Source organism: Oncorhynchus keta, chromosome 9, assembly GCF_023373465.1.
Source record: "Oncorhynchus keta strain PuntledgeMale-10-30-2019 chromosome 9, Oket_V2, whole genome shotgun sequence".
NCBI classification, from domain to species: Eukaryota; Metazoa; Chordata; class Actinopteri; order Salmoniformes; family Salmonidae; genus Oncorhynchus; species Oncorhynchus keta.
In genome coordinates, this window is record NC_068429.1 from 28,443,952 (window position 1) to 28,469,774 (window position 25,823).

A 25,823-nucleotide genomic window follows, 5' to 3' on the forward strand; every position below is an offset into this window, starting at 1 on the left:
TCAGGGAAACGAATGTGATGACGTATAGAGTAAAGTGGGCGGAGACTGTTTAGGCAAAAAGAGCCATGGCTTCCGTGCAAGCCGAGGTAAGCGAGAGACACATTTACATCAAGATTGATTTCCATTAGATGAGGTGTGGGGGTTTGTATGAATATGTGGGCTTGCCCGTAGCAACAAATGTAATCGTTTTAGGGAAAGAAAGCTGAACTTGGGTAATTGTAGTGAGACCTATGCCTGCAGTCAATTTCAAACTGCCCGCCTGGCTCTATCCTGAGCTTTTGTGTTGGTATGGCGATTGAATGCGCTTGTGTCGTTGGGAGGATGCGCGGCCCTTGAATCTGAATTGTGCAAGTTGATGTATCCAGCGCTGTCGTTGTGGTATCAGTCATACAATTGTCAGGGCTTTATTACTATCCGTCTCTTCGCGTCTGGTTTGCCTGTGCAAAACACATACATTACATTATTGTAATTTAACTCTTGCAATGTATTTCAACTATTTTTTTTTGCATATGCTATTGCAAGAGCAGTCTGTTTCTACGCTGGCCCACATGCTGGGACCTGCTAGGCAGCAGATTCGCTTAGCAAGTTAGCTGAGTAGCCATGGCTGGGGATAACTATACATCAATTTTGATTGGTCACGTACATATTTTGGAGCTGTTATCGCAGGTGCAGCGAAATGCTTATGTTCCTACCTCCAACAGTGCAGTAATACCCAACCTAACAATATAAAGGAACTAAGAAATATCAGAACGAGCAATGTCAGAGTTCGGAAAATAAATGTATAGCCATGTATAAAATGTGTACAGTACTGTAGTAGTTATGTAGGATGTGTACAGTCATGGGTATATTGGGTCCAAGCAAGGCTTTCGGTAAAGGATGAAGTTTAACCACCGTTTATATAACTTAGCTACGGTTTTTCACGTATGTTTGGTAGGTAGCAAGCGGCATTATTCTGGTCAGTGTATTCTGCACCTAAGAACATCGAATAAAGCCATGTTTCCTCTCAAATCAAACTTTCAGTAGTATTGCTGGTGTTCGCTGCACGAGACATCAAAAGTTACATATTGAGCATGTAGAATATAGCAGCTAGCCATCTAGCGTGGAACTCCTACTCGCTAACTGTGGGGGTTAGTAACGAAACATTTTGAGATCAATATAACACAAGATAGTAAACTGTTGACTTTTAAAAGAATCGCTAACGCTTCAGAATAGCAAAGCTTGTATGCACAGGGAAGCATGGGGATTTGTTAGATCGCTACTGTGTAGCCAGACGTGATTACTGTAAATAGCAAGCTTACACGCACTTTCCACCACCCTGTGTTGTGTTGACTTATTAACCAACAATGTCGAATGATCCGCTGATATGGGCCGTAAAAAAGTAATATGATCAATATGTCAACAGACTTGGGTGACGTCTACTCAAACTCTCATGTACATTTGCAATGTTGTCATAATCCGCTGTTATCCGACAGAGGGAGCTCGAATGACGTGTCACTCGGGTACAGTCTGCCCCAGCACCTGACAGCTTCCTTCTATTGACAGGAGCAGCCCTCTCTCTGTACCATCTTCATCTGTTTGAGAACTTGAATGTCAGTTTTGTGAGGGACAACGTGCATCTAGCTTGTTTAAAGGGATTAATCTTCTAAATCCTCAGTTGTCTTCTGCACCCAAAAATCCATTAATTATTGGTCCAGAGCCACATAGGCAACACATTTTTTTTTCATGCATACAATATCCTACACATGCCAGTAATAACCACACGCCATGCCCATCGAGATGGTTTTGGCAGAGAATACAGAGCAGTGAATGTTGTTTAGACTGGTTTCTCTGTGAATCGAGAAGACATTTGATGGTTTACTGACATGTTTCCTTATCCTACCTGGCTTTGAAGGTTAGTGTGTAGGCTTAAATTCTCATTAAAGGCCCTGGTGGTGGCTCCCTAAAAGAAGGGCCCTGGAGGCTTCTTTGTTGTTTGACAAAGATCTCTATTGGGCAAAGACTGTCAAAGAGAGAGAGCCTGACCTAACTTGGCTAATTGTTTCGGCCATTTGCCGGCATTTTGGATGAGAGCATTAAAAAACATTAGTCGAGGGATTAATCTTAAAATGATTATTCAACAAATGATTTATTTACAGACTTAAAACATTTGCTAAAGAGAAGTGTGTTGATTATACAAGAAAGTCTGACTGGTGGTGGTGTGGGTAAACAGGGACGCCACTGGGGAGTTTTGCTCATTGTTATCCAGGAAAGCTAGTTCTTCTCTGCAGCCTTCCCTCTGACTGACAGATGTTGGGCATCAGTGAGCATGCTCAGCACTGAGTTGAGCTCTGCTGCTCCTACTGTATAGAGGGGGTACTGATTAGAGCAGACAACCTGGCCTCTTTGGCCTTCACAGGAACGACCCACTCTTATGGCGTCAGCTCAGCTCCTTGAAGGCACGGCCTCTGTTGCTGACAGACAAAGGTATGGTGCACTGTGGGGTGGGCTGGGCTGGTGGGGTGTAAACATTCTATATTACTGCAACCTTATACTGGCTTGTCTTCTGTTTTGGTGGAATGGGGACATTATTGGTCTTTATTTCTTAAAATATTCACTCGTGTTGTGGTTATCACACTATTTCCTTCTATCTTATATATTTGTCAGGCCACAAGCTGTATGTAGCCTAAACCTATTGTAGCCTGTGATGTGCAGGTAGGATGTGTGTGGGTTTAGCTAATTCAGGCGCAGTGGCTGAAGTGCCTTCCACTGATATCTGAAGTGGCAAAAGGAGTGGGTGATTTTTGGGATGCATCTTATCGATCTTGCTTGGATTGAAGACTCTGTGATGGAAAAAGCCTCCTATTCCTGTTTTTTTGGGTCATGATAGAGCATGCAGCTTATCATCTACACAGATCCTACTCTTAAATGGAAAATATGCAATGCCTTTTTTCGATGAAACATTTATTTAATGAGGCCTATTTTTTTTTTGTTCAGGCTACTTTTTGATTAAATAAACCCAGCAGCAGTACAATGATTTACTGTAAAGTGAGTATAGCCGTGTTCTACAGATAATTTGCATTGCAATTTAATCAATGTAATTCTAGATGCTGTCAACTAATCATAAGACAGTTATCAACACCATTCAGGTTGTTGGGCGATATATCCTGTTAGTGTTAATCTGTAAAAAACAGACGACAATGACCCATCTGGACTCTTCGTTTTAGGCCTACCTCAGTATAGTTTATCCAGATAAAGAATTGTGAACTTCTTGGTCCCTGGAGGGGTCCAAGTTTGTGACTGGAAAGTGATTATTGCGTTAGGCTACGTAGGGTAGTGTAATAGGGTAGATAGACGTAGGGCAGTATAATTCGTATTTTTAGACATGTGCATTGTTAAAGTCCTTGTTTCCATTAAGGTGATATTCTACTCTTACAGTATGGTACACTTCCAAGAAGATCTTTCTTTTAGGGAAGTGAACTATATTTAGGCTATTTCAGAGGCTATTGTCTCTCTGCAAATGTATGCTAGATCTAGTAGGAAGGACTTGGTCAGATGTTACCCTGATATTCAACCCCAAAAACGTTTCCGGCCATCCTAATCCTAAATCCTCTGGAAAACATTGTTGATGTGATTATTAACAGAAAATAATATTTTTGATTGCGTGTCACCGATTGATTGCGTAAAAATGTATGATTTCATGACTAGACATGAACATTCTGAAGTGTTAGACCCCTTGACAGTTTACCCATTGTCTCTTGATATTGTTTCACGAAATGGCTGCAATGTTTTTTTTTCCTCTTCTTCCTTCTCCATGAAGAACAGCAGGGCTCCATCTGAGCATGCCCAGTAAGGGCCATGGCAGCGCTTTCTATTGAGAGTTGGTCATGTGACCTGAGCTGGGACGCTGCATGTGTGTGGGACGCTAGATGTTGGAGTGTGGAGCTCAACTCTCGCCCTCTTCCTCCCCCATTATTGGACACTCACTGCTTTATCCAGGTACTTCAATGGTTGCCTGGGGGCTCAACTTAAAGAAAAAAGGACAGCATTATAACAATCTCCATTTCAAGTATCTTCAAATGGAGCTTGCTCACATGGATCATGTTGTCTTTCACTGCCTGACTTCTGTCCTTTTTAAATATTCTCTGCAACCATTTTGGGAATTGAATATCCTTCCTTTGTCTCTTTGTTTTTAAGCAAAAACTCATGGACGAATGGAATATTTAATTGGCTAATTAGGCTAATCGATGTAATTCGGTCAACTTTCCAGACTGGGCCATGTCCTTTACCTGTAGACCAAACATGCTCTAGTATCAATCATGGGAACCAGATCACCAGCAAGACTTGATCAGCTGCCTATAGCCTAGTATGTGGCTATTGCTAAGCCACATTCCTGTGGTAAAGACAAAGGGACTATCATCTGAACGCTCCATGTAGAGGGGCCTGAAATCCACATCCACCCCAGGAGCTCAGCTCAGCAGGGACAGGTTAGCAGAAGTCCTGTGTTCCACTCTGACTCATTGCTTTAATTAATGGGGGCTGATCTGGGAAAGGACTTTGTTCCCAATGAACAGCATTGATGTTTCCAAATCTAGCTGATTTGTATGCTCTCCTATAAACATTGCATGTAATCCTGAGAATCCTCCCACCTCTGCAACTAATGGTGCTATATTTTATTGCAGATGGGGTGTTTAAAATATGATAACTTGTGTGATGGCAGGCGAGTACAGTAGAAACTGTCCGAATGTAGAAGAGTAATTGTCAAGTCCTTTTCTTCAAGGCTTTTAAGCATAGTTTATTTTAGTGTACTAGTGATGTCTGGTAGCCTCAATTGCCATGCATGTGCATAGGTTTTACTCATTGTAGTGGCTTTAGCCAGAAGAGCTAAGGACTAAATGTCTCATTGGCAGTGGGCCCCCTGCTTTCTGTGGGGGTGTGGTAGCATACACTGCTGCTAGTAGACTGACAGAGATCCTATCCTGGCCAGAGCTCCTGTAACAACTCTTTCGTTCTCTCTCTCTCTCGCTCCCTCTTTCTCTCCATCACGCTCTTGCTCTCATTCATGTACTCTTTCTTTCTCACTCTCTCTCCCTCCCTTGCTCTTTTCCTGTGTCGGCTCTATCGAGGCAGAAGAAAACAAGTTGATTCCTGTCAACTGAAAACGGAAACAGATTTTTTTTTGTTCAGCGATGTGTAAAGGTGGACTATTTTGAGAGAAGGGTCTGCCAGGGTTTATCAGATCCTATTCCACCGCTTGCCACTTGGCTAGTTCATAGCTTCAAAATGGCTGACATGCCTTCTACTGAGCATGCGCAGTAGACTGACTCTCACTCTGCTTTGTGGTGCCATGTTGACAGCCTGAAACCGCCATGGAAATAGAGCAGCATGAACACAGAGGGCAGAAGTGTTGAGCACCGTTGAGTCCCCAGCCTATCTAGGCTAATTATCTTCATGTTCTGGAGAAAGGTTTGTTATTAGTCAAGTTTTTTGGAAAAATTCCAACCACTCCACTCATAACAGGGAATCCCAGAATAGCCATTAGACATTCTAAAAGACTAGGCCCGTGTGCCAGATCTTGAGTGTCCTTATCAAACTATCTCTGAGAAAAGGGATATTTCCATATTATCCTCCCTTGAAATACTTTCCACTTCACATCAGTTTGGCGGGAAACAATTAGTTTTGGTGTTTTCATTTACCACAACAAATGAAAAGATGTTACTCTGGAGAGGTCAAAAAGAGGATTGGGAAAACAAATGTGCATATGAAATCAGAAGACCCTGTGTTATTGTGATATGTGCTAGTTTCCCCAGTTCTTCTGGGAGGTATTGTGTGGTGTTGCCTTGTGGTTTTCAGCCTGAAGATAATTAATTTCTTATGTAGTCAGAGAGGAAGTGTTGATGCCTCCCACCCTTTAGAGATGGAGAGGAAGCAAGAGTAGGAAGAGGGAGAGATCCTGACTGCACGCATAATGCATTTCACCTCTGGAGAGGTGGACCAGTTACCCAACTGTGTGAATCAATGGAATTGGAGTAGATCCTAGAATAAGCTATACACAAACGGAAAAATGATTGCGCCGCAAGGTGGCAACAGATCATCGGCAGTGCTGCACCTCCCAGGGGACAGAATTTGTTTTGGGGGGGGTTATGGTCATGTTTCAGAGATTGTCCTCATCTTCGAGCTATCCTTTCTGTTATTGCCCCTGATCATTGCTCAATTATTTTGTTCAATAGAATTAACATGAGATCTGTCTGATTCATGTCAGAGAACAGTGGGAGCTGGAGGCATTTTCTGTCCTCTCCTAGCCTATACAGTGAAGTGGGCATCATTAGGCTATTTCACAGGTGCATTACAGTAGTTGGTTAGGCCTGATATCATTGTTTTATCTTCTCCTTTTCCTGCTCTGTGGAGACCAATTCCTTGACAGAAGTAAGATGGTTGAAATTCGCTCCCATGTTGGTTACATTTGGGGCTCTTTGTCCTTGTGAAGGAGAGCATATGTTGGGTATTTAGGGTTCTGACTCTCATGCAGCTCTCCTCTTTGGCCTCTTGCCTAGCTACCTTTCCTCATTTTTTTTGGTTGCTGTTCTTGAAATGGCTGCGCGCATTCATTAGCAAACAGGTTGCGAGAGAGACGGGGGAAAAAAGAGCCACTGAAATTTGAACTGACTGAGCATGCTCTGCGGAAGCCCTCTTAAGAGAGAGACCAACAGAGGGAGCTGCTGGGTCACATGACCAACAAGATTAATGTGTGCAAGTGGGGAGGACAAGGAAAAGAGGAATAATCCGTTGGAGACTCCCGCTCTCTCTCTCTTGCTCGCTCTCTCTGTCCCTCTCAACCACTCTCCTCAATGGAGCCCATCAGGAGAAAGCAGGTATGATGCTTGCTGCAAGCGCATATTTACCACAGGGAAGGAGACGTTAGCCTACACTTTCCCCTTGGTTGCTTTTGAATCGTCCTCTGTCGAGACACATTGAACTTGCTCTGTATTTCCATGTATTTTTTTGTGGCTTTGTCGTCTCTGCCATTGACATTTAGGCTGCTAATCTGTCATTGGTTGCTTGGTCTGGTCTTTGCTCAAAGGAGGCAGTTCTTTGGCCCCTGGGAGGTGCAGCCAGTCTTCAGAGTCCATGACAGAGGGCTTGAACAGAGCGCTTGATCAGTAATCAAGGGATTTTCAGCCTTATGTGATCTTTGATTGCAACATTGCATATGGAAGCAAACCTCTACTACCCTGTGGTGAAATGGTTAGTAAACGCACTGGGTTAGGGGTTAGAAAAATGTATTTTGTCTCACTGATGTGTTTCGCCGATCCAGCTGTTTGAGAAATCTCCATGGATTGATTGCGTATTGTGCGAAAGGGACTCATTAGCTGTGCTTGGATCATTGACACAAGGGAAAGGAGCAGGCTACAGTAGGCTGGAGATGACTGCGTGCAGGGCAGAGATCGGACTTCCTGGTAATCTCAAATGGTTCTCCTTCCTGCCAGGCAGGCACTCTAGGACTGAGACCATCCTCTTTTCAATCCTCTCTTTCTCCCTCTGCAGCCTTACCCTTTCCTTCAGGAACGGGCCAATAAGGTACTGCAGGGAAAATGTCCCATATGGTCAAAGACATTGGATAGAAACAGATGAAAGAGGAATGACTTCAGGATAATTATGTGCAATAGACAGCCTTGGGACCCAGGTCTTTTATATTAGCCGAGCCTCAGTGGTGTCCCGTACCGTGTTCACTCTCCAGTGTGATGGTGCCTGCATTTTACACTCAAAATGGCTTTGTAACAATTAGTTGATTTTTTTTCAGTTTGGTGTAAATCCAAACTCCTCACTGTTTGTTCATGCTACCAACTTTCCTTTAAGGTGTTGCTCTCATGGGCTGTCTAACACCTGCAATAGGAGAAGGCTTAATTGTTGTTTACTATGCTGGACTGTGTTAGTCGATGTTTTCTGTTCGTTCACCACCTTTCATTAGATAGACGAGCCTACTTCAGGAGTCTGGCATCAGAAACAACCCAAGATAGCTAGGCCTATAGGCTGCGCTGACCTCACTGCAATTAGATATATTTTTGGCAAGAAATACTTGGCAGATAGATGCACAGTCATGTTTAAATGACAGTGTCTGACTCTGATATCAACATTTTAAAAGCCTGTCTTAATTATTATTTTTTATTTTTTTACAACATCTCAGAATTTGTTTGTGTTTAGTTATATATTTTTGTACAGGATTTTATTATGTAGCCTACATTTGTAATGATTCTGATCTGTCTTTTCTAATGTGCGCTAATTATTTTAGTACCCATAGGTGGATCTGCCTTTGAGCTCCCCCCACCCACACAAATCCTGACTCTATGTCCCCCACCTAGTGGAAAAATGCAGTGTTGGCCACGTTGTGTCAGTAAACAATCTGGTTAGGAAATGGCGGAGCTCTGCAGATAGCTCTCCCCTCCCCCTCTCTTCTCCCTCCAATGGGCACGTTCCCTTTTTACCCACTAGGGGGAGGACTAAGGACATTTAGAAGCACGGTTAGAGAAGGTTTCTTGATACCAGGAAGGAAAACTAAAGGGTTTTCCTCCTCCCATATAGATGTGTGTCGAACCACACACCTTGGAACTCCTTGAATACCTTGGAGATCCTTCTTCTTTGCGTGCCTCAGCCTAACAGTTATCAGCTTGCTCTTGGGTGCTGCTAGCCACTGACGAGTAAGACACATTTACCCTGTAACTGTTGAAAAAGCTAAATGTACATCTGTTTAATGTCGGAAGACTTAGTTTTTATATGGTTGTGATTTTTCATAAAACATAAGTCAAAGAGCATCTCTTCATTGCAATTCTCTCATAACCCAGAGGATACAAGTTAGAGAATGCTCCGAATATTAATAGATTTGTCTGTAGAACCACTGAGTTACAAGTGTTGCTCTACAGACAGATCACTACATTGTCAAAAGCCTGGCAAAGGCCACCAGTGTCTTTGTCCACTGGAGTGTCAGTGGTCATAGGCAATTCACATATCCCTTTGCTCAGACTTAAGAAAGTAGCCTATTGGTTGGGTTACCTTCAAAAATGATATTGCTTGTTATTTCTAAGGTGAATTATCAGCCTTAGCACCATGTTCTCTGCCAGGTGATGCTCCCTGTAGATTCTAGAGATGCATCCAGGTCACGAGAGCAGGGTCTCATGGCAAAAACCTCTTCCCTGAAATCTAGCAGCTAGGCTGAGGTGTCTTTTTTTTTTATTCTGACAGGCATTGGCCAGGCTAATCCTGAAGGACACATTGAAACAAGAGGCCTCTGTAACTGAGGCCTCTTGCTGTGTGCCAAAAGGTGGGGGCCGTTCTGTGGTTGAGGTGACTGAGGGAAGTTGGCCGTGGACAGCTGGTGAAGAAGGCTAATGCTAGGCTAGGCTATATCCTCCAAAAATAAGCACAAACTTGAGCTAATATAAGACTCTGTGTAGTGGCTCCCCTGCTGGAGACTGAGAGAAGGGTGCTTTAAGAGTAGACATTTTGTAGTGGTTTTAAAGCCAATTCATGGTTGATCTGAAAATGTGGTCGGCGGCGCCGTATGGATGGTGTGACTCAATTGCAGAGCCTCCGGAGGCATGCAGAGACCAAAATGAACTCAGTAGCGCATCACTGTGCGCCTCTCAAATTCTGTAACATTGCGGAGGGCTCCTTATAGCTCCGCATTGACATGATTGGTTGACGGTAGGTGTCGGCAGGAGGTCCTATATAAACACAAACTCACTTCCTTCACAACAGTTCTGCGCTGCTCCATGAAGCGCAAGAATGCCCTGACTTCTGCAGAGGCCCTATCATCATAAATGCTCCACGGACAATGCAGTCTGGGGCCTGGGTTGTCACGGGGGAGGGGAAGATGGTGAATTTCCTTCCATTGCTGTTTTCTAGTGCTGCTGTAAAATTGCATTACCTTGTATTGAGAGGCCAGGTGCATCAGTGAAACGAGGCAGAATGATGCAAGGCAAACAAGAACAGAAGATGGATAGTTTTCCCTGAATAGGTCTTTACCATAACCATCATATTTGATGTGTGGTCCTGGTGCTAACCTTACCAATCACATTGACTTAGGTCTCCGATAAGTTTGAGCATGAGATTCCTCTTCTGGAGGTGTGAGACATTGCAGGTAAAGCTTTTCAGAATGCAGCTCTCTGGAGGTGGAGACTGATTCATTTCCTACTGCTGTATGCTATTTCAGCCATGGTGATCATACGCTTCCAATAATACTTCAACCTACCGCATTCTTTGAAATGTTCAGGCTAAGTTTAAAAAATCAGGTGAAATTGTAAAGGACTGGCTACTTAGGTTAGGTTAATGAGTGCATTATGTTAGTCTGTAACTTGTGTATATGGAGACAGGCTCTGTTAGTGCATAGCAGGGCTGCTTATTTTCCAGCATGCTGCTGTATAGGACGTTCTCTGACCATAGTTGTGTTCTTGATGCTGTGTATGGCGTTAAGTGTATATGTGTGCTGTCAGCCCACAGGTCTGGCCAAAGGCAGAGTGGTTAAAGGGGAGTCCATGGAGGATGGGATGGAGTCACCTGGGGACCGAGCGGAGGAGGGAGGTGAGTTCATCTTTAAAGTCATCACAGCTAAACATGGCAAGGTGTACTCTGCCAAAATAAAGGAAGCATAAAGTGTCTTAATAGGGCCACCACAAGTCAGAACGGCTTCAATGCACCTGGGCATAGATTCAACAAGTGTCTGTAACTCTATTGGAGGGATGCAACACCATTCTTCCTTGAAATTCCATAATTAGTTTTTTTTGTTGATGGTGGTGGAAAACACTCAGGCGCTGCTCTGGAATCTCCCATGTGTTCAGCTGGGTTGATCTGGTGACTGAGACGGCCATGGCATATGGTTTTCATCCTCATTAAACCAATCAGTGATCACTCATGCCCTGTGGGTGGGGACGTTGTCAACCTATGGGGGCATAGCCGTGGTAGCCAAAATAATGGGATGTCCAGCAATGTTATACATGACCCTAAGCGTGATGTGATTTGAATTAAGTCAGGAACCACACCTAAGCACCTGTTTTCAATACACATTGTATCCCTCATTCACTTAAGTGTTTTCATTATTTTGGCAGTTACCTGTATGTCCTCTCTTGAACTAACATAAGGCCATACTGTGAGTGACTGATATCTACTATTATAGATGCATCAAGAGACGAGGAGGTAGCTGCCAGACTGCAGTCCAGTCCCAGAGCAGAGGCGGAGCTAAATGGGACCTATGAGAGTGCAGAGTTGGGGAACAGACACAAGAACCCCACCCCCCTGATCTCCCAGGCCAACGGGTCACAGGCGGCTACAGAGAATGGGATGATGGAGACGGACCTGCCTCACGGCTCCACCACCGGTAGTAACGGATACATCCTCAGCAAGCAGCAGGAGGGGGGGTCTTCGACGGGCTCGACGGCTGCCCCACACAGGACTAGCTGGTTGCCCTCAGGCACCACCATGATTGGACACGCCGCCAAAACTTTCCCGTCTTTGGCAGACGGGTGCGGCCACAGTCTGGGCGCAATAACGACTGACACCCAGCACGCCGGGTCCCCGTCGGGACAGGGAACCTCAGACGCAGAGACTAAAAACGGCACGTCCGCTAACGACTCCCCCGCCCCTTCCCCGCAGTCCATCGCCATACACCGAGCACGCAAAACCATGTCCATGCCAGCATCCAACCAGGCGCTAAAGGTAACTAACTTTAGCCTAGTAAAGAGGTAGTCCATTAATTGTCTTGGTCTTTGGATGAGACATAGTCCACATTGGACAGTGATTGCATGTTTTATTGGTTCTGCAACTGGTGAGGGAAGTGCAACAACAATATCAAGCATAGCCACCACTTGATTCACTGCTGTTTTTTATCCCCATAGCTTCTAAACAGGAAATTAACAGAACCAAACGGTGCAGACGAGGAGAGTCAGAATGGACCAGAGGAGGAGAAGTCCCAGCAGACGTCCCCCTCCCAGAACCAGTTACCTCCGAGCCAAATCGTTGTGCCGGCTGCAGCAACGGCCAAGTCCCAGACAGGTCAGACAGACCGCACTGGGCCCTGGAAGGGGAGGGACAGGGGTATAAGCCAAATAATCATCACAGTCCACACACAACAATGGAAATGCAGTTATATAATGGCAGGACTTTGCTTACTGAAGGCTATTTACTTGTTTCAAGGCTGCAAAAGCCAGAGGAGTATGAATGAGAGCTTCTGTAAAGAGGTTCATGGCTCCTTGAGCTCAATTGAACGCTCTCTTCCAGCATCGAGGAAGAAGAGACGGAAGATGGGAACATACAGTCTGGTCCCCAGGAAGAAAACTAAAGTGCTGAGGCAGGGGACGGTGCTGCAGATGTTTAGTCAACTTCAATCAACTCAAAGAGCACAGGTCTCACTTCCGTAGACTATCTTAACTGTTTTAGAATAAATGTATTGTAATTAGGAGATTTAGCTATAAGTGTCATGTTGTAATATTACTCTGCTTCTCCGCGTAGGCTAAAGCGGTATCACACGTGAATGGGGAAAGGGTGGAGAACGAGTCAGAGGAGGAAGGGTGGGAGGAGTGGGAGGAAGAGGTGGAGCAGGGTGGAGAGGAAGGTGTCCCCACAGCCCTGGAGAAGAGTCAAACATCAGGCCCTGCTCTTCAGGTGGGAACCTATTGACTTCATTATCTTAGTTTGCTTTACCTGGACCCCAGCTGATAACTTTGATAAAATGATGCTCCTATTACATTCATAGGTATCACAGGTATCGAATCACAAATCATGTAGACCATTAAATCCCCCACCCTCCCTTTCCAAATGGCCAAACCTCTTTGACATTGTGTGTTGTGATACTTGTCTGTTCAGGGGGAGCTGGGAGAGGAGCCGGACTCTGAGGAATCAGCTGAGGAGGAAGGTGAAGAAGAGGGGAACGAGTCAGACTCGGTAAGAACACACAATCATTGACAACAATTTAACCTTCTTTGAGTCTGCTGATTAGACCATCATCCAATGGCATGAAGGAGTGTTTTTCTGAACCCAAACATTATCAAGTCATTTTCTCTGTCTGTTCCACCATCATCTGTTTCACCATCAGAGTGAGGAATATATTGATGGTCATGGGAGAGAATAGAACTTTACATGTCTCAATTGATCTGCTTTCACGCAGAGCTCGGAATCCAGCGTGAAGAAGAGGTTGAAAAAGAAATCAAAGGGAGACTACTTCTTGCTCCGGCCATCCAGGAAACGGAATAGGAAGCCCAAGATTGAGGGACTCCCTGGTACAGAAACCCATCTTTCTGCCTTATGAGGACTATAATAAAGACTTGGAGATATCTCTTACCCCTGACTTTCTGCTCCCTGTGTTAGCTAACTCTCCTCCCCTTTCAGGCACAGGGCCCCAGGGCCAGGCAGGCCTGAGTAAGGACTACACAGAGGTTCCCCTCCACTCACTCAACCTTAATGCCAAGGAAATGCTGCTCTCCCCACAGCACACAGGTGAGTTAGGCCTTATAGGAGTTGGTGATGGGGGAGTAAGAGAGGTAGGTAGTGGTATAGTTGAGAACTGAACTGCCTGTTGGTAAGAGTTTCTATTTATGTTAAGGGACAAGGCCTCTCATTTGAGTCATCAGATGACTCATAGCAATTTATTGCCCTGGCCACATCTGCAGTCCTCATGCCTCCTTGCAGCACGCAGATGAGCAGGATTCCTGGGCATCTTTCTTTTGGTGTTTTTCAGAGTCAGCAGAAAGCCCTCTAGTGTCCTAAGTTTTCATAACTGTGACCTTAATTGCCTACCGACTGTAAACTGTTAGTGTCTTAACGACCGCTCCACGGGTGCATGTTCATGAATTGTTTATGGTTCATTGAACAAGCATGGGAGACACTGTTTAAACCCTTTACAATGAAGATCTGTGAAGTTATTTGGATTTTTAGGAATTATCTTTGAAAGACAGGGTCTCTTTTTTGGTGAGTTTTGCTCTTTGTGGTATATTTGTTTCTTTTCAAATGAGTCTCTATAAACTCTTGGAAAGAGCAGGAAACCTGTGTCTAGGAAGGGTCACATTGACATCTGTTGGATGAGCTGAGCTGAGTTGATGGTCCTCTGCAGGAGTTACTGGGGTGTGGAGGAAGACATGGTGCAGGAGCTACCCCTCTGCAGCTGTCGCATGGAGACACCCAAGAGCCGGGAGATCCTCACACTGGCCGACAGGAAATGCATGGCCACGGAGAGCTTTGACCGACAGGTGAGCCTGACGCTTGGCCTCATCCTATTTTTATACTTATTATATTCCGTAAGTTCACTTATCACATTCTCTCCCTGTATCTTTGGCTGCCTCCTGATTCTCCATTCTATTCTACACTGGGAAAAGGCTGGAAAATTGGGATGCAGCCTTTCTTTCTCACTGAAATCTCTTTCCTTCTCCCCACAGCTAAGCAGATGTCAGAGTGCGGTTCTAAAGCATGAGATGATGCGTCCTTCGAACTCTGTGCAGCTGCTGGTGCTGTGTGAGGACCACCGGGCCGGCATGGTCAAACACCAGTGCTGCCCCGGCTGTGGCTTCTTCTGCAGGGCTGTAAGTACTGGAACCTCCCTGGGGTGATCCATCTAATTCTGAGTTAGTAGAAAGTGTCTTGTAGTAAGCCAGTAAAAGCTTTAGGTCCTAGTTATAGTGATGGTTGTTGTTAGGGCACCAATATGTTTTCCTGGTCATGTCCTGTGTTTAGGAAAAACCCCTGGCCCAAGTAAACCACTGACTTATCGATGGGCTTAATTTTGTCATCCAAGTTCCTAAACATAACAGTTATACTGGGATTTTCCAGCTGTAGTCAAACTGACCTAGCTGTGGGTTGTAGGGGACCTTCATGGAGTGCCAACTGGATGTCAACATCTCCCACCGTTTCCACCGGGCCTGTGCCTCGGTGCTGAAGGGCCAAACCTTCTGTCCACACTGTGGAGAGGAGGCCAGCAAGGCCAAGGAGGTCACCATTGCCAAGGCCGACACCACCTCCACCATGCCCGCCACACATGCTGCACACGGCCCTGCCACCCCCGGGGCTACAGAGGGCAGGGCAGACACCACCACTGGGGGGTAGGTTCACAGCACTGTTGGGAGTAATGGGGGAATCCATTGCAGTCTAGCATTTTTGTCAATACATACAACTGTCAAAATAAAGGAAACACTTGAGTAAATGAGGGATTCAATGTATACTGAAAGCAGGTGCTTTCACACAGGTGTGGTTCCCGAGTTAATTAAGCAATTAACATGCCATCATGCCTAGTCATGTATAAAAATGCTGGGCAGGCCATTATTTTGGCTACCATGGCTATGTCCCCATCCACATGGCATGAGTGTTCCTGATTTGGTTTGATGAGCATGAAAACGATGTAAACCATATGCCATGGCCGTCTGTCACCAGATCTCAACCCAAATGAACAATTTAAGGGAGATTCTGGACCAGCACCTGAGACAGCGGTTTCCACCACCTCTAACAAAACACCAAATTATGGAAATTCTCATGGAATAATGGTGTCGCATCCCTCCAATAGTTCTAGACACTTGTAGAATATATGCCCAGGTCCATTGAAGCTGTTCTGGGTTGTTGTGGCCCAAGAACGCTTGCATGCTATCAAAATACCCGTACCTCAGCCTAAAACAAGAGTGGCACTTCAATACAGCAGCATTAAAGCCACTATGCCCATGGAGCTATACATCAATAAAATATCTTTGGAGGATGATGAAGTGATATAGTGGTGGAAAGAGGGGGTTTCCTATTACACCTCCCTTTCAGTTTGGGAAGAGGTCACTGGTACTTTGAACCGTATCACTCTTCTGTTGTAGTAGTCAGGCATTCTGTGTGTGTTTCAGTCTATCCTGTTTCTCTGTGGGAGGTGATATAAGTGGCCGAGCAGACAGCTCTCTCTCCATCCCCCCTGGGCACACACTGGACACCTTCCCTGGGGGCTCCAGAACCGGAGTACTGCCTCCTGCGGTGGGGATTGGGATGGGCATAGGAGTGGGCACCACCCCTAAAGAGACCTTGGAGAGCATCCTGCTGGCACTGGACACAGAGAAGTAAGACACTACCAACACTCAGGGTTGAGCGAAGAATGCTGCTCTACTATGCACTCGTTAGGCTAAATTGTTTCAGATTGTTATTAGTATTGTGAAAAGTGCATTATACAGTACATTCTTTTGATGTTCTTTGCTCATGTTTATGCACGTTCAATTATCTATCAAGATTTTCCTGTTATTGTGAGGGTGTGTGTATTCCTTTGACTTGACTTTCTCCATGTGTCGTGCATCAGACCCAAGAAGCTGCGGTTTCACCCCAAGCAGCTGTTCATCTCTGCCAAACAGGGCGAGCTACAGAAGGTCCTTCTCATGCTGGGTGAGGGGAGATGCCTTGAGTAAAACCTCAGTGGGCCAGGATGTTTATATTAATCAATTAACAAAAGTCATTATCTGGCCATTCACTCTTTATAACTGGTTCTGTGGTTGGGATTTTGTGATTTAAAAAAAAATATATATATCTTTCTGCATCTCTGTCCACTAGTGGATGGGATGGACCCTAACTTTAAGATGGAGAGCCAGAGCAGACGCACACCCCTCCATGTAGCAGCTGCGGCAGGCCACCAGGAGATCTGTCACCTGCTGGTTCAGGTGATGGTTGGCTATGGTTCCCCCTGGCAGTGGATGAGTGATGGGGTAGACAATGCATTACTTGGACATGCAGAATAGAGCTTTTCAGAATGGGTTCACTGGTATCTGTCATGTGACTCACCAGCTTATCATGTTGAACATTAATTGACATCTTATAATGGACTCGTGTTCATTTTGATCAGACAATATTTTCATATTTTGACATTGTATAAGGACATGTCCATAGTATTGATGAGTAGATTGATCCAGTTTTGATGTCCCTCCCTACCTACCAGTCTGGTGCAAACCTGGACATCTGTGATGAGGACCAGCGCACACCCCTGATGGAGGCCTGTGAGAACAACCACCTGGAGACAGTCCGCTACCTACTGAGTGCAGGAGCCATTGCCAGCCACAAGGTGGGTCAACCAACCCCCTCTTTCCACCACTATATATAATTTCCACATCATCCTCCAAAGTTGTTTTATTGATGTATAGCTCCATGGGCGTAGTGGATTTAATGCTGCTGTATGGAAGTGCCGCTCTTGTTTTAGTCGTTGGTAAGGGTAATTTGATAGCATGAAAGCACTGTTGGTTGGTTATTAGATGGTTGCATTGTATTACAGTGCAAATCTTATGACAGGAGCAATGTGTGTTGACTTCCTTCCCTCTGTTCTCCAGGATGTGGAGGGGTTCACGTGTCTCCACCTAGCTGCTAAGATTGGCCATTACAACATCGTGGAGCATCTCCTTTCCACAGGACTCATAGACATCAACTGTCAGGTGAGTTCTGTCCTTTTCAGTCATAAACCAGTGAAATAAAAGTTTATTTGAGCATAACTGTAATTCTGCACAATCAAGTTTAGTCCCTCAAGAAGGTTATGGCTTAGGATGGTTGTACTACTGAAGTCAACCAGAACCAATAATGCTTTCATGTTGATCCAGTTGTATTTTCCTCTGGCCTGTGTGTCATCCTCTCACTAGTGGCCTTTCTGTAGAGGTCTGATTCTCCTCCCGGTGGGTGTGCTGCCCCCATCCACTCGACATGGGTCCCTAATGGTATTCTCTTACTTTGCAGCCGCTGCGGAATTATCAGCTCTTTCCCAGTATGCATTAGTTAGGATTGCAGCTCCCCTGCTGTGTGATAACCTATTTGATTGTGTAAAGCTATACACTGCCGAGTAAGTTGCCTTTGACCTCTATTCTGACCATCTCTCTAAAACGGTTGTTTGTCTTTGCCTCTAAAAATGTATCTCATATCAATGACGTGTGGCAGGGATGCTTTAGCATTTCAAAAGGAGATATCTTTCGTCCTTTGTATGCCACCATCAAAGGGCCTCTGACGCCATATGCCTGTGGGACTGCACAGTTTAGAACCCCAGTGTGGTATTTGAAGTGATTGACCTTGCGGCAGGTATGGCGCGATTTAAGGCATTCTTTGTCCTTGTGGTGGTAACCCTGCCACCTAAGCTTTGTCTCTGAGCTCTTGAATAGAAATACATCCTCACCCTCTTATAATACAATCTCTTGGAGAAGGTTGGTGAACTTGCTCATTGTTATATCCAGGACATTTAAACCAATCCTGTACTGCAGTGGCACATTCTTAAAGCTATGCTGTTGCTACTCTCTAGGACGATGGTGGTTGGACGGCCATGATCTGGGCAACGGAGTATAAGCACCTAAACCAGGTGAAGCTGCTTCTCATTAAAGGAGCTGACATCAACATCAGGGACAAGGTCAGTAACCATGTTCAACTGAAGGTCCTCATGACCTCCCCCAAGCCAAATTGTTTCAATGGCTTTGTGTTTGACTTATGTCTGACTGTTATGTCTATGGCTTTGTTTTGGCTGACTTGTGAATTTGCTGCTGTTTGTTGTCGTTTTGAAGGAGGAGAACATCTGTCTCCACTGGGCTGCGTTCTCTGGCAGTGTGGAGATTGCTGAGCTCCTCCTAGAGGCCAAGTGTGATCTCCACGCTGTCAACATCCATGGAGACTCCCCTCTGCACATCGCCGCGCGGGAGAACAGGCTTGAATGTGTCACGTGAGTAAAGGTTGAGGGGAAATGGCTCTGGTGATTCAGCAATAAGTAATAAAATCGCCATCTACAGCACTGGTTTGGATGTAGCCTCCTTTATTATAACCAAGGCTGTAGCCATATCAGGACTATTCCATCTAGTACACTTAAGTGATGTGGTGAAGTCTGTGGTCCCTCAGACTCTTGCTGTCTCGTGGGGTGGATGTCAACTTGAAGAACCGCGAGGGGGAGACCCCGCCGGACTGCTGCAGCCGCAGCTCCAGGGTGTGGCTCACCCTTCAAACAAACAGGAGGATTAGGGAGGCCAGGAGCAGCACCAAGGGGGAGAAGGTCCTCAACAGGTAGAATCCCACGTTCTCATTTTCTCTCACAATAATCTCCTGCATTACGCTCTTAGACATTATTTTTCTTTTGTCGGCAATGCATGGTACCCTTCTCCTTTTATCTCTCCTTCACTTGTCGCGACCTCCTTTTGTTTTGATAATAATGCATTGATAGTCTAACACTGAGTCCACTGAGACCTGAGCCTCCATCTCCCTCCACACTACAGAGACATAGCCCGGGGGTATGAGAGTGTTCCAGTCCCCTGTGTCAACTCGGTGGATAGTGAGCCCTGTCCGGACAACTATAAATACGTGCCAGACAACTGTGTCACCTCCCCCATGAACATAGACAAGAACATCACACACTTACAGGTGGGTAATGTTGCTGGATAGACCATCATATAGTTGATCATGCTTACAGGCTAGCACCGTGGTGGGCAACATACCCATTCAATCTGTCCCGTGGGAGGTTTGGGTAAACAAAGTAAATGGCAAATAAAAAAATGTGCCTGTCTAAAACTAGATTAAGTATGCCGAATTATAAGGAACCTATACTTTTAAATGACAGCCTTTTTTTCTGGCCCGCAAATTGCTTTTGACAAACAAATCTGTTTGAAGAAATATTTGCGGCCTACTGCTGAACTTTGAAATCCCAAAGTGGCGCTCAAGACAATTTTTACTGCCCACCCCTGGGATAGCATGTCATGAAAGATTAAATGACCATCTCTTTTTGTCCCTGCTGTCCACAGTACTGTGTGTGTAAAGACAACTGCTCCTCAAGCAGCTGCATGTGTGGCCAGCTCAGCCTACGCTGTTGGTATGACAAGGTAAGGCCGAGTACTTCACTATTGTTGACAAAGTGATGATCTTGCATGATCGTCATGTCTGTTCCGTGACTGTTCTCAGAATGGTCGTCTGCTCCCCGAGTTCTATCGTGAGGAACCGCCCCTTATCTTCGAGTGTAACCACGCCTGCTCCTGCTGGAGAACCTGCAAGAACCGTGTGGTCCAGAACGGACTGAGGTACCGTACCAAGACCGCCTCACATGGCCACACTGACAGCCAAATTTCCCGTCTATACATGCTACCATATTTATGAAACCAAGCAAACACTTGTCAACCCTATTGATAAGAACATCTAAATAAAAAAATATATTTTAATGACAATCAGCAGTCCTTCATGGGAAATTTTTCATGGATTTGACTTCCCAAATCCATGTGAGGATGATGTTTGGGAGATGAGTGTGTTGTAAGAACATCAATGCTGAAAAAGTTAGTTTTTCTCAGGGTCCGGCTCCAGCTGTTCCGGACCAGTCGGATGGGCTGGGGGGTCCGGACACTGCAGGAAATTCCTCAGGGGACCTTTGTGTGCGAGTGAGTCCCAGACGTACCCCTTTCACAATGCATAGTTAAGCTTTATTTTGCTGCAAGTTCTTAATGATTTCCCATGCAATGTCATCTGTGTGTGGTGCTGCATTGATATTTGTGGTGTTGGTGGATCCGGGCCCCACTTCTTGTCCACAGGTACGTGGGGGAGATCATCTCTGATGCAGAGGCAGATGTCAGGGAAAACGACTCCTATCTGTTCAACCTGGATAGCAAGGTAGGGATCAGTGCTACTAGGACAAATCCTAAATGTAACTAGTTATCTCAACTCAATGTGTTACCCAGTGATCAAAAATGAATTTTATTCCTGTCGCTTGAGGCCTATCCTTGTGGGGTTTCTAAAACACTCTATTCTTCTGATAATTCTCCTTGTTATTCTCTTTGATATCTCTACCACAGCAGATCCTGCTTTATTCATTATCATCCATTTATGGGTATTCTTTGGTCGCAGGTGGGTGACGTGTACTGCATAGATGCCCGTTTCTATGGCAACATCAGCCGGTTCATCAACCACATGTGCGAGCCGAACCTATTCTCCTGCCGGGTGTTCACGGCACACCAGGACCTGCGCTTCCCCCATATCGCCTTCTTCGCCTGCGAGACCATCAAGGCTGGGGAAGAGCTAGGGTAAGGGTCATGTACAATGCATTTTACATTCATATTCCCATAGACAGCCATTATAATGAGTGGTGACCTCAATATTTCCCAGATGGATTCTCCTCGGGTTTTCACCTGCTATATCAGTTTTGTTATACTCACAGACATTATTTTAACAGTTGAAAACTTTAGTGTTTTCTATCCAATACTAGCAATTATATGCATATCCTAGCTTCTGGGCCTGAGTAACAGGCAGTTTACATTGGGCACCTCTGTTCAGGAGTAAAAATGTGCTTACTTAGGCTTGTCATAACAAAGGGGTTGAATACTTATTGACTCAAGAGATTTCAGCCTTTCATTTATGAATTTGTACAAATTTCAAAAAACATAAATCCACTTAAACATTATGGGGTATTGTGTGTAGGACAGTGACACAACCTCTATTTAACACATTTTAAATTCAGGCTGTAACAACAAAACGTTGGACTAGTGAAAGGATGGGAATACTCCTTCCTTTTTCCACATTTTGTTATGTTACAGCCTTACTCAAATTGATTCAATACAATATTTTCCTCAATCTACACACAATATCCCATAATGAAAGCCAATAGTTAAAAAAATATATATATATGTGCAAATTATATATATAAAAAATGGAAATAACATATTTACATAAGTGTTAAGGCCCTTTGCTATGAGACTCGAATGTAATACCTCCCAGATTGACATCTACTGGAAGCCCTAGGAACTGCAGTCTTTAGAAGGTTTCAGGCTTGTTTTTTGAAAAATGAGCTGGAATTCGTTTTTCTAAGTGGCTCCCACTTTGGCTGTTGTGGTGCGTGTCAGTGAGGGCGTGCACTTCATTATTTATCTCTGGTGATGAACATACTATTCTGTCTTAAGTTAGAACATTTATTTACATTTTAGGGTACCTGAGGATTGATTAGAAACGTTGTTTGACTTGTTTGGATGACATTCTTAGTAACTTTCGGGATTCGTTTGTATGCATTTTGAACGAGGAAAACCGGTGGATTACTGAGTCAAGCACGCTAACTAAACAGACTTTTATGGGATATTAAGAAGGACTTTATCGAACAAAAGGACCACTTGTTATGTAGCTGGGACCCTTGTGATTGCAACCAGAGGAAGATCTTCAAAGGTAAGTGATTTATTTTATCGCTATTTCTGACTTTCGTGGTGCCTCTGGTTGGAAAATGTATGTAATGCTTTTGTGTGTGTGGTGCTTTCCTCAGATAATCGCATGGTGTGCTTTTGCCGTAAAGCCTTTTTTGAAATCTGACAGAGTGGCTGGATTAACAATAAATTAAACTTTTAAACAATGTAAGACACTTGTATTTTCATGAATGTTTAATATTACAAATTTTGAATTTTGCGCTCTGCAATTTGACAGGATGTTGTCGAGGTGGGGTGCTAGCGGCACGTCTATCCCAAAAAGGTTTTTAACATGATAGTAATTCAACAATCTCATCGCTGTACCCCACATATACAATTATCTGTAAGGTCCCTCAGTTGATCAGTGAATTTCAAACACAGATTAAACAAAGACCAGGGAGGTTTTCCAATGCCTCGCAAAGAAGGGTACTGTGAATAGCCCTGTGAGCATGGTAAAGTTATTCATTACACTTTGGATGGTGTAGCAATACACCCAGTCACTCCAAAGATACAGGCGTCTTTCCTAAAATCAGTTGCCTGGGGTAGGAAGGTAACCTCAGCAATTTCACAATGAGGCCAATAGTGACTTTATAACAGTTAGGGTTTAATGGGTGTAAAAGGATTTGTTTTTTTGAAGTTTTCCATTTTGTCATTAGAGTATTTTGTGTATATCGTTGACAAAACATGACAATTAAATCCATTTTAATCCCACCCTGTGAATACTTTCTGAAGGCACTTTAATGTTTTATTTGGCACACGGTCCAGTTATTACCAGTCTTTGGAAGTTATTACCCTGTAAGCATATTTAAGTTGAATTCTGTTTTCTTTTGTTTTTTTGGGCCTTTAATAATTTTGTTCCCCCTAAAATCAAGATGAGGTTGCTTGATTTAAGATTTCTCTCCAACCCCTCATCTCTCAGGTTTGACTACGGTGACAATTTCTGGGAAATCAAGGGAAAGCACTTTAGCTGTGAGTGCGGCTCTCCCAAGTGCAAGCACTCTGCAGCGACCATCGCCCTGTGCCAGGCAGACAGCTCACCCCTGGACCAGCAGTCCAGCGCCCTCCCTGACACCAGCTCCTCCACCACCCCTTTCTGAGCCTCCTCTGACACCCCCACAAAAAGGACTTCCAGACCAGTAGAGATATGTCTCCATTCCCCCAAACAGCGACCTCCACCCCTAGGCCGTACGTCCCCAGACGCCCCACCTCCATCCCCAGTTGAATCATCACCTTCAGGCCTGTGGAGCCCATCACTGAGACCTAAAATCAACCCCACAGAAACCCACCTGCTTCATGTTTCAACCAGCTCTAACGTCTCCTTACCAGCACAAACTCTGAACATCTGCTAAAACTCACCCTCAGTTCAGGAAATATTGGTCAGGAAGACAGTCTGTTTGTTGACGTGTGTCCGATGCACTACGAACAACTTTTATGAGAAGAAAAAAAAACACTACTATGAGCCTGGCTCTTGTTTTGTTTCCCATTGTCATTCTCAAACCGGCTTTGTGCTCAGTTCTGGGTAATGGTGTTTCCTGGCCCTTGGTCTGAATTAAGTTTGTACTAAGCAACAATCTATCCATGAAAAATATTTCCACTGTGCGAAAGGCATTTGTAGCATAGGAGTGCCCTTACCCTCTCACATGATACCATAGAAATGAGAAATGTTCATGCACAATTTGAGACGTTTGATGTATTTACCTCATGCTATAGTTTGATTGCAAAGGGGACAGAGGACTCAAGTCACAATCATGTATGTTTCTACTGGACTTCTTCTCTTGAGCATTTCTACAGGAAAATAATTGTCAGTGCTAGATATCAATTATGAAAACAAAAAATACTTTTGAATTCACTTTATATTCAAATCTAATTTGAAATCTAATGTTATATTCTGTTACATTTAGTCAAGTGTATTGTATGCAGAACTTTTGATAATGATCATGAGTACAACATTTGAAGTCAATGAGAATACTAACCAATCATCTCACTGTTCTGAGGGGCGAAGTAAAGTTGACACTGTCCAGTAAAGGCAGATCTGTTTTGACCACAAAGGAGTGGCAGATTCTGTCAGTTCTGGCATGAATTCCTCTTCAACGCAATGGTCCTTTTCTATTAAATACTTTTCTTCTGGAAACAGTATGTGCATATATGAAAGGTGGTATGACATCAAATTGACCAACTGTAAGGGTATGAAGATTGCAAAAGGGTTGAGGTGGGAGTTGACTAAGCTGTACAGTTATGTACTATACTGTACCTACAAAATTAAAGCGGGTGAATTTTTATTTTTTATCTGCAGGATTTTTAAGCATGTTTTAAGGCTGACACCTTGAATATTACGTTTTAAATACATTTTACACAATTCTGGAGGGACTGCATTGGGGTTGACTGTTAATGGGGTGAGATGCAAGAATTCTGCTGCCAATGTTTTCTTTTCCTTTTGTTGATTTTGCATTGTCAAATTTAGCAAATTATTTTTCTTTTTACATTTAACTTCAGTTTTCTATCTGTAGTTACTGTAGTTTAGCCTGTTTCAATTTTGTTACACCATTTCATGTTGATGGAAACCTACACATTATTCCTATGTATTTAATGTGGTTAGTACAGTAGTGACTCTTGTGCACATTTTCAAAGGTATGAATATAAAAAGGTTATACAAAATTATTTACTTTCTGTTACATATTTCTGGACCGTGCAACATCCATCGACTTGGTTGTATCTTTCAATAAATTTACTACTAATGGATATGGCTGCCAGGTTTTATTAAGAGCATGAGTGCGGTGGGGCACACCAGACAGGTTCCGGGGGGGATGAGGATTTTCGGAAGAGAAGATTTAAGAGGAAGCCTGAGAAACACCTGGAGACAGAAGCTTGAGGCAGATGGTGCCTTCAGAAAGTATTCCCACTGCTTGCCCTTTTTCCACATTTTGTTGTGTTGTTAGTCTGAATTTAAAATGTATTCCATTTAGATTTTTTTTGTCACTGGCCTACAACCAATATCCCATGTCAGTGGAATTGTTTACAAATGAATTAACTGAAAAGTCTAAATATCTTGTCAAGTATTCAACCACTGTTATTGCAAGCATAAAGATGCTCAGTTTCTTGTGAAGACTAACACCATTGTAAATACATTTTCCCTTTTGTGTTAACTGTTTGCATGTCATTACAACACTGTATGACATTTGAAATGTCTTTACTCACAGAAGTTCCAAAATAATGTTTACTGTTTATTTCACCTTTGTTTATCTGCGTCACTTGTTTAGGCAACGTTAACATTTTTCCCATGCCAATAAAGCCCTCAAAATGATTTGAAATTGAAATGAGGCCCAACTCGGCGGAAAATGTCTCCAGCAGGTGGCGCCTTTTCCCACCAAGCAATTACTTTTTATATGGAGGTCAATTAGTGTCGAATTTGGCTTATTTGCTAGGTGAGGTTTATTTGATCGAATAGAAGGGTTGTAATGCTTGAGTTTGTGTACTGATATAAGTAGGACACGTGACATCCCGGCAACTATGAGCAAAACACTTATCGGATTTGTCTCGAGATGGCTATGCATATTCATGGTATTTTTTAAATTGTTTTTTTATTTTATTTCATGAGGTATGAGGCTAGTAGCACAGCATCTTCTCTCCACAGTATACAGCCGGTTGATGTCAACAACCCTCAAAGGCGGGAGCAAGACAACCCGCGAGCCGTTATGTGGACAACGA

General features: G+C 44.0%; 1 protein-coding gene across 12 annotated transcripts; it reads left to right on the plus strand.

Moving 5' to 3' along the window:
- On the plus strand, window positions 1-24,857 carry LOC118387461 (histone-lysine N-methyltransferase EHMT1-like). 12 transcript variants are annotated; one of them, XM_052525614.1, is made up of 27 exons: window positions 1-86; window positions 10,464-10,551; window positions 11,144-11,682; window positions 11,862-12,018; window positions 12,244-12,368; window positions 12,475-12,627; window positions 12,829-12,906; window positions 13,130-13,241; window positions 13,351-13,462; window positions 14,075-14,207; window positions 14,394-14,537; window positions 14,818-15,053; window positions 15,831-16,037; window positions 16,271-16,353; window positions 16,519-16,625; window positions 16,901-17,023; window positions 17,286-17,387; window positions 18,236-18,340; window positions 18,492-18,646; window positions 18,820-18,981; window positions 19,191-19,335; window positions 19,713-19,790; window positions 19,870-19,985; window positions 20,250-20,336; window positions 20,487-20,565; window positions 20,800-20,975; window positions 23,038-24,857. In XM_052525614.1, the coding sequence occupies exons 1-27, from the start codon at window positions 66-68 to the stop codon at window positions 23,213-23,215; spliced, it is 3,801 nt and encodes a 1,266-aa protein (XP_052381574.1). In that variant the 5' UTR covers window positions 1-65; the 3' UTR covers window positions 23,216-24,857. The 12 variants fall into 12 exon arrangements, with proteins under 12 accessions (XP_052381574.1, XP_052381581.1, XP_052381576.1 ...); XM_052525621.1 differs by having other exon boundaries at window positions 61-86; window positions 10,471-10,551; XM_052525616.1 differs by having other exon boundaries at window positions 84-133.
- The last annotated feature ends 966 nt before the right edge of the window (window positions 24,858-25,823 follow it).

Bases quoted from the DNA above. Each gene is read 5' to 3' on its own strand.
- LOC118387461 (XM_052525612.1), top strand. From the start codon at position 3,835: ATGGCAGCGCTTTCTATTGAGAGTTGGTCATGTGACCTGAGCTGGGAC. The intron at 12,019-12,243 runs GTCAGACAGACC...GCTCTCTTCCAG, and splicing joins AACGGCCAAGTCCCAGACAG to CATCGAGGAAGAAGAGACGG. The intron at 12,369-12,474 runs GTCTCACTTCCG...TTCTCCGCGTAG, and splicing joins AATCAACTCAAAGAGCACAG to GCTAAAGCGGTATCACACGT.